General features: G+C 44.2%; 1 protein-coding gene across 2 annotated transcripts in view; it reads right to left on the bottom strand.

The window, feature by feature from the left end:
• The window catches only part of PLXNB1 (plexin B1), a 363,371-nt gene that overhangs the window by 116,492 nt on the left and 230,112 nt on the right, over nt 1-16,767 (bottom strand). For both annotated transcript variants that reach the window (XM_069206118.1, XM_069206119.1), the window contains exons 7-9: nt 11,402-11,534; nt 4,409-4,565; nt 29-137 (exon numbers count right to left, since the gene is read on the bottom strand). In XM_069206118.1, the coding sequence (XP_069062219.1) occupies nt 29-137; nt 4,409-4,565; nt 11,402-11,534 (399 nt within the window). The remainder of the gene's footprint in view (nt 1-28; nt 138-4,408; nt 4,566-11,401; nt 11,535-16,767) is intronic.

The raw sequence follows: 16,767 nt of genomic DNA, 5'->3' as shown, positions 1-16,767 counted from the left end.
AAACAGCGAAGGCTTCTTGCAAACTCACGGGGCCGTCTTGTAGAGCACGGCAACGGCTGCACAGTCGTAGAAGGTAAACTCCACCGCAGAGATAACAATGTCACCAAACTGCAAAAGCAGGGGTACCTTCACGTGATCTAAAGACAACAAGGGAAGAAGGTGTTGAGGGGACTGGCAGGGAGCCCAGAGAGAATCATGCCCCAAAATGACTGGTTGGGCCGTGCTAAAGAGATGCACATATCAGGAGTGCATGACACGTGATAAAATCTGCCAATGCACCAACTAACAAAGCACAAAATCTGGCTGTCGGGAAAACTCCTGGCTTCATAGTAGGATACACAATCACAGAAACTAATCGCCCTAAAGCGCAGAACATTACGCACCATCCAAAGAGGACACTCAAGTAATAATGAGGGTATTAAACTATCAATGTCATTACTTCTTTGAATGTGAACTGGTCATGGAGAGTTAAACTTCCTCGAGCACATCACGGTGTGTCGGTATCGTGCCCAACTGTTGTGGACATGAGTTGGGAGGAAACTACTGTGGGAAAATAGTTCATTTGTGATTTACTGATTACTCAAGTAACACTGATCAAAACATGGATGGGTTTGCAAACTATATTAGAGTAAGGCATCAGGGGAGGAGTAGCTATCATGAAAATGTTTATACCATTGTACAATATCAATGATCTAAAGGGACTATCTGGTGCAGAGAAAAAAGGCAATTCTTTTGAGGCAGTTCTACATATCGAACAATCACCACCAATGGGCATCCTCGAATGTTTGATTGACGTGTGCCCTTCGGCTTCGAGATGTATTGTGGAACATTCGCCGGACTGTCGAGCTGTAACAATATCGACTGCAGAATATTAACTGTCTGTATATCGTCAAGGTAAGTGTATATAGTAAGTATAGATTTACTGTCCTTAACTTACACATCTGTTTACTTAGGTGATGTTGTCAAGAATAGTAAAATAACCTTAACTACACATACTTCCCCGGAGCTGGAACAACCTCCCCCTGCACCTCAGACAAAGCCCGTCACTCACCATCTTCAGGAAGAACCTCAAGACGTGGCTCTTCGGATGAGGTCCCTCCCCTCCCTCCCCACACCCAGAGACCCTCACGGTTAGTAGTCACGTTTTACAAATAGTAAATGGTTCATTCATTGATTGATTTAGTGTAGTCTACACTGTTGTTGCGTTTGATATTCTGAAGCGCGATATTATGACATACAGCTATTTTTATGCACATGAAAAATAGCTTTATCATTATTACAAATAATTACGAGAGCTGGTGATACATTTTCAAAAGAAAGAATTGTTTGTTACAAAACCTATAAAAAAAAATAAAATAAAAAAATTATGTAGCATTGTGAGATTAAAAAAAAATAAACATTTCTGTAAATATACTTTCCGAAGCAATTTAATCTGCTACTAACAGAGTGAAAAAAGATAAAAATTAGCGACGCAATAGTCTGAGCTTAGTAAAGCTGTAAAAGTGTCAGGACAAGGTACACAGTTGATGATCATCAAAACTGATCATTCTGTAGCAGAAAATGTAAGAAAGACGCCCACAGGTCACAAAGTATGACTCCGTCACCTTGCTAAAGTAAAGAAAATACATCAATGCTGGGCTTTCTTTTCCAATAGAATAGGGTGAACACTGCTACCATGAACAAGTTGAAGTAAAACAGTTAATGGTGTATTTCTAACAGAAGTGGACAGAAAACCTTGTTTGAACTTTTTGAAGATTTTTGAAGTTTTGAAGAGTTCTTACCAGGAGGCACAGAAGAACGGTTTGTCTGGTTTTTTTTTTAATTTTTATGTTCGAGCTTTATATAGTGTAAACTCAGCCTGAGGGCATTGGAGAGCTTTACATGAGCACCACTCACATTACACAAGCTCACATTCATTTTGTTTTATTTATTTATTTTAGGAATGGTGAGATTAAACAATTATCCGGAATCACAGGATTTTGAGCCAACACCGGGACTCGAAACTGGTTCCTCAGTTCCAAAGTCACCACATCCCCTCCAGTCTGTGCCAGATTACACTAACTATCCAACATAACTGTTTGACTACAGTAACTCATGGTCACCGTGCTAACTCTGTTAGCCAACCAGACGCCATCTCCAAGTCAAGCAGAGAAGGTCCCCCGAGATGAGACTTTGCGAATCTCTTATGTTCAGTACAAACTCTGTTCTACTGTTGATACTTTCTGGAAGTCTGCTCTTGTCCCCATGATCTCACGCTTGCAGCAAAGTGAACCTCCACACACCAGTACCCTATTTAAGTAGGCTCTGTGTTAGGGTGTAACTGGGCGCCCGCTACACTTCGGGGCGCTTCACTCAATCACTGATGCTGGGGGACCTGTGTTCTTCTATTGTGTGATTCCACGCATATGTTAATACATTACACTGTCAAACTCAGCTGAAAGCTGGAGCTGGGGTTTCCTTCCACACCTGCAGACTGCTGATTCCGACAAAAATGCACTATGTTGTCGACTATACCTCCCAGCTCCTTGAGACCTGAGTCCAGCCTCACTGAACATGTGTGCGAAGTAGGAGAGAAAAAAGTTTGAGTTCACCCACATAACTATCTTTGCAAATATTCATCTATTTCTCATTATCTGTGACATTTAGACTAGTGTATGAGACTAGTATATATTTAGGAATTACACCCTCTAAATCAACACACTAAACTTTTTAAAACCTCCCCTACATAAATGTTTTTATATTTTTGTTTTATTCTTTTTTGCAGGCCCTTGATGATGAATGTACTAGATCACACCTTTGATGCACTTTTGCACATATTTTTAAGTTACCGCTCTAAGATTAGTGTCCATCGTTTTGGAACGATAAATTAAAAGTTTTTAAAAATGGCCGCTGCATCATGACACGCACCGCACGTCCGTCATGACACATGCAGGCGTATACACCATCACGCAGTCGTTTTTTTGTTTTGCTGATGCAGCTTTGTTTCTTTCTGCTTATGTGGAATAGTGTTAGCAAAAAGCATTGGCAACAAGGCTGGACTGGGAATGAAAAGCAACCCTGGCACAAAGGTTAAAACCAGCCCCCACCAGCAGGCATTCTTCATCATTAAACTATTGAATGGCAAACAATTCCTTATTCCAAACAAATAATGTGAGGCGAGAGGTAAGTTCTCACTATTCGAGTGGCCTGGTCAGGGGCGGCAGGCCTACGCCACAGTCCTCCTTACTGTGAGCTCGAAGCGGTTTGTACTGATAACTGTATATCAACCCTTGGATGGCTCACAATTGGTAAATACAGCATGTCAAGAGATGAAGAGAAACACCAATCTTTGACATTTAGGACCGGGAGTACATAAAGTTGGGTCTGGATAACAACAAGGAAATCAGAGAAATGTTTACAAAAGAACTGCGGCTGAAAGGTACATTTGGTAAATGCGCAACATCAGGAAAACTAATGCCTCATAAGAGGCAAGGTGAGGCTCCAAAATGATAATCTGACATTATAATAGTAGAACCCTTACATAAAAGGTATGTTTTTAACTTGATTGTGGTTGATTGTGTGTGAAAAGTGTGTGGAACATTTATAAGCATTTGTCCTTAAGAAGACGCCTAACAAGCAGATACACCACCGAAACGTATAGATGAATACTGAGAACTTACTCCTCTCCTCTCCTTTTGCGTTCTGAATAAGGAATTGTGTCCAGTTCAATTGTTTAATGAGGAATCAGAGGGTGGTACTAAACCTATAAACAGTGTGAGGTTTCACTTCTAATCTTCCACATATTCATGTGTAAGTAATGTCATATTTTTACACATGACGTTTGCTCTTTTTACACATTTGGCACAGCAGTCTGAGTTTATTATAAATGTAGTGCCATTGTCTGGGTCTGAGCGGAGATTTGCTTTTTTGTCTGTGAGAACGCCTTGTCCCCTTTGTTCGGAGGGGTTGCTCTCAATAGTTGTCTGATTTGATCACTAGTTACACAACTTAATGTCCTGATTTTTTTTGCTCTATGTAAAATATTATTTTAAAAGAAAAAAGGAAAAGACTCCTACCTTCTGGTACCTTCAATGCCACAATAAGGAAAAGAAGCATCACCGTGTGTGCTTTGCCAACTTTGACAAACAACAGGAGACTTGGGCATAGTTTCTGCTAATGAGCTGTAGCCACTGCAGTTTTGATCATAAAGCCCAATAGTGCAGACTATAACCTGTGCAAAGAGGAACTATAGTTGCAACCTGAAAAATATCATAACAAAATGACTCTGCTCCGCGATGGCCCCCACAGAATCGTGCAAAAGCAGCCCTGGGCAGCTTACAGCGCTGTGAGGCCACACAGATGTGCGCTACAGAAATATAAAAAACATAACATTACAGCGGGTTCTCGGTGTAGGGAGCTCTCTACAAACCTGTTCCAAAACTTATTGCGGGAGCTTTGATTGGGTCTGGTGAGGGGCACATGACTCCAGTGTCCGTCAGGATGGCCGGGCTCTCGTAATCTTCGAAGTAGCAGGAGTAAGATTCCTCTTCACGCAGAGGCGGCAGCTCGGAGATGGACAGGAAGATCTGCCAATCAAATGACAAGCCGCTACAGTCAGACAGTATCCACCAATTATTGTGCCTGATACATCAGCAAAAGAAATGGAATTAAAACACCGCAGAAGACAGTGGTGGGGGGGACAAGAATAAATCAAACCATAATCATTTGGGGTAAAAGGTGTGCAAAAATGAAGATATTATGCTTGAAACTACATGAAAAAGAAGCATAGGTTTAATTGCATTTTTAGGTTGAACCTACTAGACAGCCATGTGCTTTCTGTTGTGAGGCGTATTGTGGGTACGTAGAGGGGCTTGGAATCCGCTCATTGATTACCATTGGTTGGGTTTCCTTGTCACTCTCATTTACTGCTTCTTATTGGTGATCCAGCTTGTCAATCTTGTGTTTGTCCCTCCCATGAAGCATTGCCTCTTTACAGTCTCTTTGAGTGGCAGGCATTGCTGTTTCCACTGCTTGCTTTTCTAGCACTACTTTTTCTTCTTTTGTGTGAAGCACTCCTTTAGAGTGCATGTGTTTCCATGCAGTTTATTCTTGTATGTCTTTCCACATGCACTCCGTGTTGCTCTCTGTTGCCTGACTGCTTGTCCCTGCCCTCCTCCCTCTTAAAATGTTCATGTGTTCCCCCCCACCTGCGCCCTCAGGGTTGGTTTCTCCAAACACCACCGGTTGATTTTGCTCCCAACCTCCACTGTTGTTTTCACATCCCTTCCTTTGCGGTTCAGGAATTCCCCTCACCTGCCACCCTTGAGTTGTTTTGTTGCCCCTACACCCTCCCCCATTTTGCTTCCGCTCCCCCTTGCCCGCCCACTTAAAAAAAAAAAAAAAAAAAAAAAACGGTTTTGCACATGTTATTTTCTTTTATGTGACAGATCCAACTCAGATCAGTAACTACAAAGAAAAAAACGTACCCGCGTCATTTTGGAGGCGAGGGCATGAGTGGAGCGCGCAAGAGGGAGCGGTGGTGCTGACGAGGAAGCAGCAGTCTGCGTCAAAGATTTTGTTTTTTATTACATTTATAACTTGATTTTATAACCAGCATGCTGCAGCATGACTAAGTACCTTTGGCAAAGCCAATAGGTCAAAAAGGCTAAACCTATCGGCTTTGACAATGCTTGTTATCATTAGTGTGTATTTATAAAGTGCCAAATTTGCAGAGTGCATTGTAGCCAAGTTTCTGATCTAGGAACTTAAAGAAGGGGTCTACTCCCGGCTCTGACAGGATACTGCATTTGTGTGATTCTGGACAACTCTCATTTCCCTTGCTCCTATAAACGTGATATCAGCAAGACCAAACATGAACTTGTTACGTCACGTCGTGTCCAGGACATGTCATGTCATGTTACAGAGATCTGTCTCCCGGGAGGGTGTCCTGGGGTGACCTGCTATTTCTAGCCTGGATTTCTGAATAAATGCTTATTTTTGGGTGGGACAGGTGGAGAACGCTGTTTCTTTGATTAACCAGGGCCTTTTAAATGATTTGTCGTTGCCATCCATGAGGCAGTAAGGAGACGCGCCGCTGCCCTCTCAGCGCGTCCTCAAGGTGACCTTGTGCGCTTGGGCAGAACTCGATGACCTCAAACTTAAAAAATTCTATGAATGGACCATACTCAGGACAACCCCCCATCACAGGTCAGAGGTCAGCAGTCCGCACTGATACAGCTGCACCGAGCAGACAACGACAAGTCTGTATGTGACTTTTTAAGATTGCTCTTCATGCAGGGAGGGGGCGGGGGGGCAAGGAGGGAGGGGGGGGGGAGGTGGAAATGGCCTTGGTTTTAGTGGTCACTTTTACATTCACATCCCTCCTGATGAATGAATGCCCGGACGTTCATGAAAGACTTTGAAATTCACTTCTCTCAATAGATGCCATAAAAACTGCAAAGGAAGACGGGCCCGGACGGACACCCTCGATGCATCAGAAAAGGGCAGCGGGGCTGGGGAGGAGTCATTCCAGGGCTGACCCAGGATCAGCAGGTCACCACTTGGTGCTGGAAGGGATGCTGATTGAATTTGCACAGTTTAGGTTTCATTCCCCGTTAGCACATGAGGGGAAAGGGTCAACTTCCGGTGTTTACAGGGCCAACTTCCGGTGTTTACAGGGCCAACTTCCGGTGTTTACAGGGCCAACTTCCGGTGTTTACAGGGCCCTCGCCCCTCTCCTGGGCCGAACCGGTGATATCTGCTGATGCAAACCTGTGCTAGAGGAGGCACTCGAAAACGTCTCACACAGCGTTTACGTTGTGCGCTGGGAGGCCTCTGGGTAGCCGTGCGCTCTATAAATCCTCATAACATAACATAACATAACATTTATTATTCTCCAATATTTTGAAACTCCGAGCAAGCAAAGCTGAGGGCCGAGGAACAGACGCTACTTGCACCGAGGTGTAACTCGATGGAAAAGGTTGAGAGGTCCAGCGGAAATGCAATAAGTGTATTTATTATCCCGAAGACATTCGAGTGACTCTGTCACATCCTGAAACTTCAGCCACTTCCATGGTTTCTCTTCTAAATAATTTCTCAACCTTTTCACGAAACAAAATGAATTGGTCCAAACGTGAAGCACTTCCGATGAGTACTACTGCCACCACTGCCCTCTTACGTGCCCTCCCACCTAAACGGAAAGATTCTCAACTTCAACATCTCGGGATTCTTCTCAATCCTGGATTAAAAAATATGATGACAGATAATTTAAATCCTACTCTTGAACGAGTTAAGCAGGTTTTTCAGCGCTGGTCTTGTTTAAACCTATCATTGTGGGGTAGAATGCAAATTATAAAAATGAATACAATCCCTATATTTAATCCTATATTTGGCTTATCACTAACCACAACTACTTACTTTTTATGAGTATGTCTTCTCTGGCATCTCATTTTATATGGTGGTGATAATAAACCATGTTTAAGTGGTTCAAAATCACATTCTTCTTCACTGAAAAGAGGTTTACGTCTTCCCCATCGAGAAAATTATTGGATAGCTCGACAATCAGCTCATTCCATTTCTATGCTCCCTACACCCAGAAATATTCCACTATGGGTCCAATCTGAACAATCATTTCCTAAAAGTACCACTCGCTTGCTATCTATCATACTAAAAATCAAAGTTTCACAAAATCTTCTAAACCTGTTACACATTCTTCTCAATTAGCCTGGCAAAAAGCAGATAAAATTACAAAATCTCAAGCACAATTACATTTTCAAGCCCCTTTATGGAATAATGCTGAAATTAGGTATTTGGGGAAAGTACTTAATTGGCATATGTGGGGTAAATATAAAATAAATACATTATCAGATTTGCTTACATGGCAACATTTTTAAAATGTCTTGGATCATTACGTGAAGAATGTAATCTTCCAAGATCACAAATCATTAACTTTACTCAATTTATTTCTATTTTCAATCCTATATTAGACATGTCTCAGAACTAATTTTTTAATTCAGCAATCGTAAAATATATTCAGACCTGGAAAGATTTTAAAGGCACAGTTTCAGGCATATATTCGATACTAACTGAATACGCCTTTTCTACTGAAACATCTAATAATCTGAGAACCTGGCGATCTTCCCTACGTAACACAAACTTTTCAGATAAGTAATGGACCATACTGTTGGAAAAATATAATAAGTGTCTTTGAGACACTCGTCTGAAATGTAATTACTTTAGAATACTGAATCGCTGGCACTGGTCTCCTGCTAAACGTCATGCCGCTAAACTTAGTCCTAACACTAAATGCTGGAGGTGTCAAGAACAAGAATGTAATATTATCCATATATTGGGAGAATGTCCCAATATTTGTTCTTTTTGGTTATAAATTGAGAGCTATTTAAAGAATTACTTACCTACCTACTTTTCTCAATCTTTATTACATGATACAACAGGTCTGGATTGTACCTGGATTTAACGATGGATTAAACCCAGATCTGTGACTGGGGGTGAGTGTTTGACAATGTTCAGCATTCCGTCCATCACTTGTTGTTTTTCCTGAATACTATCTCTACACATATCTTTAAATGGCTATCCACAGCGTTAAGTTTGGCAATAATTAATATTTTACGCTATTGGAAATCAAATGTTTTACCGACATTTACTTCTTCGTTGAAAGACATGTTTGAAGTAGCACATTTTGAAAAGATGATACACAAACTAAATGATAACCTATGACATTTCTTTTCTATTTGGGGTCCTTTTCTAGAATTATAAAACATTTTATTTATATACCTCAAATGCCATAGAGTAAATACCGTGTTTTCTTTGAAGATTACTTGCTTGCAGCAAATCCGAGATATAATATGACATCATCGTAGATTTATTTTGGATTTGTATTATATGTTTGTAGAATGTAATATTTTCTAACAACTTACCTTTACTTTTTTTTGAAAACTTTTCTTATATCCAATTAAGAATATTGTTACATAAAATTTGAACACACTGGATTTTACACTGTATTGCTATACATTCTCTGTATTTTTTCTTGTTATTGCAAATATTTAATAACAAATTGATATAAAAAAGAAATGTAATAAAAGCACTTAATGCATAGCTCTTACATCATGCACCCCTCATCATTCACATAACGCAAATGTCACTTGCACAATGCACCACACGTCTCTATCACAATGCACCCCTCATCACTCTCACAATGCACCTGTTGTGCCTACCACAATGCACCTTTCATCTCTTCCACAATGCACTGATTGTCGCTTCCCAGAAAGCACTCCTTATGCTTCCCACAATGCAGTCCCATCTCTCCCACAATGCACCCCTCATCTCTCCAGAAATTCACCCCTTGTCCCTCCCACAATGCACTTCCCATCTCCCACAATGCACCCCCCATCACTCCCACAATGCACCCCTTGTCCCTCCCAGAATGCACCCCTTGTCCCTCCCAGAATGCACCCCTTATCTCTCCCACTATGCACTGATTGTCGCTTCCCAGAAAGCACTCCTTGTGCTTCCTACAATGCAGTCCCCATCTCTCCCACAATGCACCCCTCATCTCTCCAACAATTCACCCCTTGTCCCTCCCACAATGCACTTCCCATCTCCCACAATGCACCCCTCATCACTCCCACAATGCACCCCTTGTCCCTCCCAGAATGCACCCCTTATCTCTCCCACAATGCACCCCTTGTCCCTCCCAGAATGCACTCCCCATCTCTCCCACAATGCACTGATTGTCGCTTCCCACAAAGCACCCCTTGTGCTTCTCACAATGCAGCCCCCATCTCTCCCACAATGCACCCCTCATCTCTCCCACAATGCACCCCTTGTCCCTCCCACAATGCACTTCTTATCTCCCATAATGCACCCATCACTCCCACAAAGCACCCCTTGTCCCTACCAGAAAGCTCCTCTCATCTCTCTCACAATGCACCCCTTATTCCATCCACCCAGTCTCTTCCACATGGCACTTCTCATCTCTCCCACAATGCACCCCTTGTGCCCCCCACACTGCATGCCTTATCTCTCCTAGAATGCTCCCCTCATCTCTCTCATAACACACCCCTTGTCCCTTCCACAATGTACTCCCTGTCTCTCCCACAATGCATCCCTTTTCTCCCCCACAATGCTCCCCTCGTCCCTCTCCACAATGCTCCAGTCTCTTCCACAATGCACCCCTTGCCCCTCCAATACACCCAGTGCCCCTCACAATGTACCCTTGTCCTTACCACAATGCACTGTCCGTTTCTCCCACAATGCACTCCCCGTCTCTACCACAATGCACCCATTGTCATTCCTACAATGCACCTGTTGAGCCTCCCACAATGCACCCCTTGTCCCTCGCAAAATGCAGTGCCCATCTCTCCTAAAATGCATCTGTTTTCTCACTCACAATACACTTGTCTCTCCCACAATGCAACCCTTGTCCCTCCCACAATGCACCCTTTGTCTCTCCCACAACGCACCCTTTGTCTCTCCCACAATGCACCATTGTTATTCCTACAATGCACATGTTGAGGCTCCCACAATGCACCCCTAGTCTCTCGTAAAATGAAGAGCCCATCTCTCCCAAAATGCATCTCTTTTCCCACTCACAATACACTCCTTGCCTGTCCCACAATGTACCCTTTGTCTCTCCCACAATGCATCCTTTGTCTCTACCACAATGCACTCCACATCTCTCCCACAATGCACTCATCTCTCCCACAATGCACTCCCCATCTCTCCCACAACGCACATCGTCTCTTCCAGCATGCATCCATTGTCCCTCATGCAATGCACCCTTTGTCTCTCCCACAATGCATCATTGTTATTCGTACAATGCACCTGTTGAGCCTTCCACAATGCACCCCTTGTCTCTCCCACAATGCACTCACCTCTCCCACAATGCACTAATCTGTCCCACAATGCACTCCCCATCTTTCCCACAACGCACACCGTCTCTTCCAGCATGCATCCATTGTCCCTCCTGCAATGCACCCTTTGTCTCTCTCACAATGCATCATTGTTATTCGTACAATGCACCTGTTGAGCCTCCCACAATGCACCCCTTGTCTCTCCCACAATGCACTAATCTCTCCCACAATGCACTCCCCATCTCTCCCACAATGCACACCGTCTCTTCCAGCACGCATCCATTGTCTCTCCCGCAATGCACCCTTTGTCTCTCCCACAATGCACTCTCTGTCTCTACCACAATGCATCATTGTTATTCCTACAATGCACCTGTTGAGCCTCCCACAATGCACCCCTTGTCTCTCCCACAATGCACTCATCTCTCCCACAATGCACTCCCAATCTCTCCCACAATGCACACCGTCTCTTCCAGCACGCATCCATTGTCCCTCCCGCAATGCACCTCTTGCCCCTCCCACAATGCACCCTTGTCTATCCAAGTGCCCCTCACATTTCTCTTCTCCTCCCTGCTGATGTTGGCTGGGCTCAGGGACTGGACGCTCAGGCACTGCTGGTGGGAGTCATAGCTCCAAAGCCATTGATTTGTGGCGGCGGCTCGGGAGCACTCGAAGCGGCGGCTGCACCTGTAACCGAGCAAGAGACAATCGATGAACACCTTAGAATCAGCACCACACGTGAGAAGCAGTCAGAAGGCACCAGTCATCCCAGGCCTCAGAGTAATGCTGCGGAATATGGAATTAATAGGAAAATCAATACAACAGGAGAGAGGAATGAACAGCAAATCTATAAAACATTGCAGATGACAAAGGAACTCAATGGAAAATCAATAAATCACGAATGGTGTGTAACAAAGTGAGTCAAGCACATGAGCAGTACTCTGGGGTGTGGAGCCAACAGAGAAACAAGGAGGGGGTGGGCAGAACCACAGAGAGCAAAATCAGCAGAAAATCAATAGACATTGGTATCAGTAGCACTGGATCAATAGAGACAGGCGCTTCGCAGGGTGGGACGGAGAGCACCAATCCAGCATCTGATCACTAGTAAGGAGTGTGCAACCAATAAGGAATCAATACAAGCAGCATTGTGGGGTTGGGCATTAATCAATGATGGGAAAGAATGCAGGATGCCAGACCAATGGCCCATCGGTGGAGCATCTGAGAGGCAACACAAAGCACACAATTATTTAAGAATCAATACATCAGGACTCGAAGATGAAATTTCAAATCAAGAGACAACTAATAAAAACTGAACACAAGAGAGTGGCATAAAACCAAGAAAGAATCCGTAAAATGAAAAAAGTGAGATCAATAACATACGAGCAGTATTATCGCTTGTGAAACTGATGAAGAATGAGTTCAACTTCAGAAAGAGGGTCTTTAATCAATATGGGATCAAAACATCCAGCAGAGACCACTTTACAGAAAGACATGAATAATCAGTAACACAGCAGAAGACAACAGTATTTATGAATACTCGTAGTTATGCACAGCAGCCCGGTTCACACAATGAAAATACACACACAAAGTATCGGCACATGCTGGGTTGCGACATGAGAGAACTGACACAAAAATCCAGGAACTGAAGTAAAACAACTGAGATTTTATAAAACATCTAAACATTGCTGAAGGGGAAGAAATGTATGAGAACAGAAAAACCTGAGATGTATAGTGGAGTCCGGAATAAATAGAGTTTTTATAGATTTAAATCCGGTACAGCGGAATATGAAAACACTCTGGAACCCAAAAAAAATAATAATAAAATAATCAGGGAAATTATGTGATATCGATAGGAAATCAATATAACTAGGAGTGAGAAACGAGCGCGCTTGAGTTTGATAGCGCGCGCAAATCCAGAAGGTTGCCCTGGCACTGGGAAGGCCTAAGGAGAACAAAAAAAGACCTAGAGTTGAAATAAATGTGCATTCAGTGGTTTCTGAAAATGCACATGATTAGGTTCTGTGCATATAGCTGATGGCAGGCCAATCCAGGCCCGAGCCGTGATGATGGAGAAGGCGTGACCACCAATGCGCCTTCTATGAAACCTGCATCCAGCAGCCTGGGGCGCATTATAGAACGCGCTGCATTCTCCTTGTTTGCGCCGTGCGCACCTTTGAAAAGGTACTTCCGACGTAAACAAGGAGAATACGCTGTATTATATTGGATGCGCTGTCCTCAGGGCAGCTGCGAACCTGCGCGGTCCCCAGCGCATCCAAAATAATACCGCGTATTCTCCTGCACTCGCCTGCAAGGGGATGTCTGGGGGTCCACAGGACCCGTTCTCTCCCCTGCAGGGGGTACCATCAGGGGGCCACTGACAGCCCGCCACCTTTTATCTACACCTTGTATCAATAATATGGCGCGGGCGCAGAGGCAAAGGGATTCCCTTGTTTACATGCACCACGCCCACATGCAAATGAGGGTGAGCCCCCTGGTGATAGCGCTGGATCTATACGTGCCCCATCTGTATTGCAGAAAGGGCTGCACAACCGTCTGCGGCTTCTTCAATAATACCAAAGCCCCCCAGGGGCGCGGGTGCAGATGCCCGTTGCATCCCCAGGGCACTTCTATGATGCGGCCTACAGCTGTCTGGAGGGCGACAGCAGATAATGTAACAGTCATTTAGATCAGTGGTTCCCAACCTGTGGTCCGGGGACCCCTGGGAGTCCGCGAAGCCTTCTCAGGGGGTCCGCGACTGCTTAGAAAATTAATTTGTTTTATAAATATTGACAAATTAGGGCCCATGCTTCCAGAAATGACTCAGTGGGGGTCCCCGGATTCCAATGATGATTCAGTGGGGGTCCCTGGGTTCCTTTAATGATAAAGTGGGGGTCCACAGAAGTCAAAAGGTTGGGAACCACTGATTCAGATGCTAGAGCTCATGTTGTGAAGGCTTCGCACGGGCACTATTTCCGGACCGGAAGCCAGGGCATGTTAGTGAAATGGGAGGGATGCCAGAATATTTAGGAAGGCGTCATATAGATCTGTCCGCCGCATCCTGGAGAAGATGTTTGTGCACGAGATGAATGAAAGATCGATAAAGAGCAAATGACAGTAATCCAGCCTAATTGTAATAACAACTGAGCCAAAATTCCCATCGATGAACGAGGCGCAAAGGAAGCAATTTTCATAAGAATCTTCAAAATGTAAAAGCAAACCCCCCCCCTCACCCCCCTAACATGGGTCTCGAAAGAAGGCTCTGTAATAAAGGTTACCCCCAGATTATCAGCGCTGGCACCAGGCTCAGGACATGTGCCCAGACTCTGAGGCCACCAATTATCGGACCAGATGGAGGGATTTCCAAACACCAGGGCCTCGGTCCTATCAGTGTTCAGCCTCAGTGATCTGGAGCCCACCCAATGAGCCTCATGTTCAGCCTTAGTTATCTGGTGCCCACCCAATGAGCCTCATGTTCAGCCTGAAGGATCTGGCGCCCACCCAGTGAGCCTCATGTTCAGCCTCAGTGATCTGGCGCCCACTCAATGAGCCTCATGTTCAGCCTGAAGGATCTGGCACCCACCCAATGAGCCTCATGTTCAGCCTCAATGATCTGGTGCCCACCCAATCAGCCTCATGTTCAGCCTCAGTTATCTGGCGCCCACCCAATGAGCCTCATGTTCAGCCTTAGTGATCTGGCGCCCACCCAATGAGCCTCATGTACAGCCTGAAGGATCTGGAGCCCACCCAATGAGCCTCATGTTCAGCCTGAAGGATCTGGAGCCCACCCAATGAGCCTCATGTTCAGCCTCAGTGATCTGGCGCCCACCCAATCAGCCTCATGTTCAGCCTGAAGGATCTGGAGCCCACCCAATGAGCCTCATGTTCAGCCTCAGTGATCTGGCGCCCACCCAATGAGCCTCAGATGTGAAGCACCGACCGAGATGATCTCGGTACAGTCGAACCGCAGAGTAATCTCGGTATCATCAGCATAGAAATCAAACTGAAACCCTAAGCATTATGATTAGCTAAAAGTATGACGTACTGGATGAAAAGAGCCGGACCCTGGAGAACCCGACAACGTAGCTGTTGATAGGAGCACTGATGGACTTGTGACCCAGAAATGATGCAAAGTCAACAATACTTCTGAATAGTATTGTGGAGAGAGGGAGGGAGACAGAGAGTGGGGGGAGGGAGGGTTGGGGGGGGGGGGGGGGGGGGGGAGAGAGCGCGCGTGTGTGTGTAAGTTAATTCCTGATTTTTATCCTTCATAAAGTCTCTTAAGCAGACAAGCACAGAAAAAATGTTACCCAAGTGGGGAAAAGTCAATTTCCAGCAATAGTCCCACTACAATCACAAGTTACAAAAGGAATATCTTTCTTAAGTGTCCTACATGAATATTAGAAACAGTTTAAGAAAACTTCAAAGCTGGACTATTTCAACAGTTAACACTTGGGGTCCCCGCTTTTCCCATTCAGCGTCTCCATCCGGAGGCCGGCTGCTGGGTAAACTCCCTCCCCGGGCCAGCTTCACCTGCTCCCGGTGAACAGAAGGATTCATTTTAAGGTCCTTTCCATAGATTTTAGGGCATTCAATCAACGGGTCCCCGCGATCTTGGGCACGGCTTTAAGCTCTCTTCTCAGGAGCTCTTTGCGGACTGATGATCTTAGACTGTTTCAAACACTGTAATATACAAAGCCGGGGGGGGGGGGGGGCAGGTTTTGGCCACGAGGCTGTGGAAAGCGCGCCCACTTCCTCGGAAAAGCTGTCCCTCCGAAACCACGCTTAGAAAAAAATCTAAAACTCCTCTTTTTGATTATGGTGGTAACAAGTCTTTAATTATGGTTGTTTTTTGATATCACGCAGTGACCTTTTCCTAGCGCCGGGACACCTCCTCGAGGCAGCTGAGCGCTTTACAAAAGGTATTGTTTTGTACTGCATTCGTAAAATAAATGAATATAACTTTAATGATACAGGATCAACTGTTTTGTGTTTTTTCAATAAGTCAAATGTTCTTCAGAATGTAATAATCTTAAATAAAAGAACGTTTAAAAAGGTCTAAAACCCTTGCTACTTTGATCAAATACGTTCAACATTTCATTACAGAATAGATAAAAATGTCATATTTGTTCAACAAAATGCTACCACTGTTATTTGGGATACTAAACAGGGGGGGCTGTCGACTGAAAGGGTATTAAATGAATGCAGATTTTAGGGCATAATCGTAGTGGGAAAAAAACACTTTACCAGGTGAACCCAGAATGAACAAAATGTTACGTAATTATTAGCTTACGTCTGTAGTAAACTAAATCTTCCAAAATGTATTCAAAACTATTTGTGCAATATTATTGTACATTACCACAATCAATAGCCATGGGTCAAAATAGGTTTTCAATGCACCTTCGGTATACTTAATGTATAGTTGTCTGTCAAGACATTTCACCTCTTGAGTAAGCCATCTTCATTTACTCTGAAAATGTGAAAATGGGAGAAATGCACAGTTCCCCCCATGGAGTGGGGTCTTCCCCAACTCTGCAGGTGTGATGCTATTAATTGTGTTTGACCAATGACTTTGTGTTTCACCATTGCGCATATTAGTTGCTCAATGTTCACCAGTAGCACATTACATGTTGTGGTCAGTTTAGCTGCCTATTGGCTTTAACATGGAGTTAGACATTACATTTGGTATTTAGGTTAGCTGCCTATTGGCTTTGACATGGCATTAGACATTACATTCTGTATTCAGTTTAGCTGCCTATTGGCTTTGACATGGCATTAGACATTACATTTGATATTTAGGTTAGCTGCCTATTGGCTTTAACGTGGGGTTAGACATTACAGTTGAGACATTGCGGATCAGCTGTGTTTTTCCAAGCTGTGATTTTCCACATGGTAGACCAAGCTGTGTTTTTCATACCAGAGC

Source organism: Pleurodeles waltl, chromosome 9, assembly GCF_031143425.1.
Source record: "Pleurodeles waltl isolate 20211129_DDA chromosome 9, aPleWal1.hap1.20221129, whole genome shotgun sequence".
Lineage (NCBI taxonomy): Eukaryota > Metazoa > Chordata > Amphibia > Caudata > Salamandridae > Pleurodeles > Pleurodeles waltl.
Note: the sequence above shows the minus strand (reverse complement) of the source record. Positions and strands in the feature narration are given on the sequence as shown.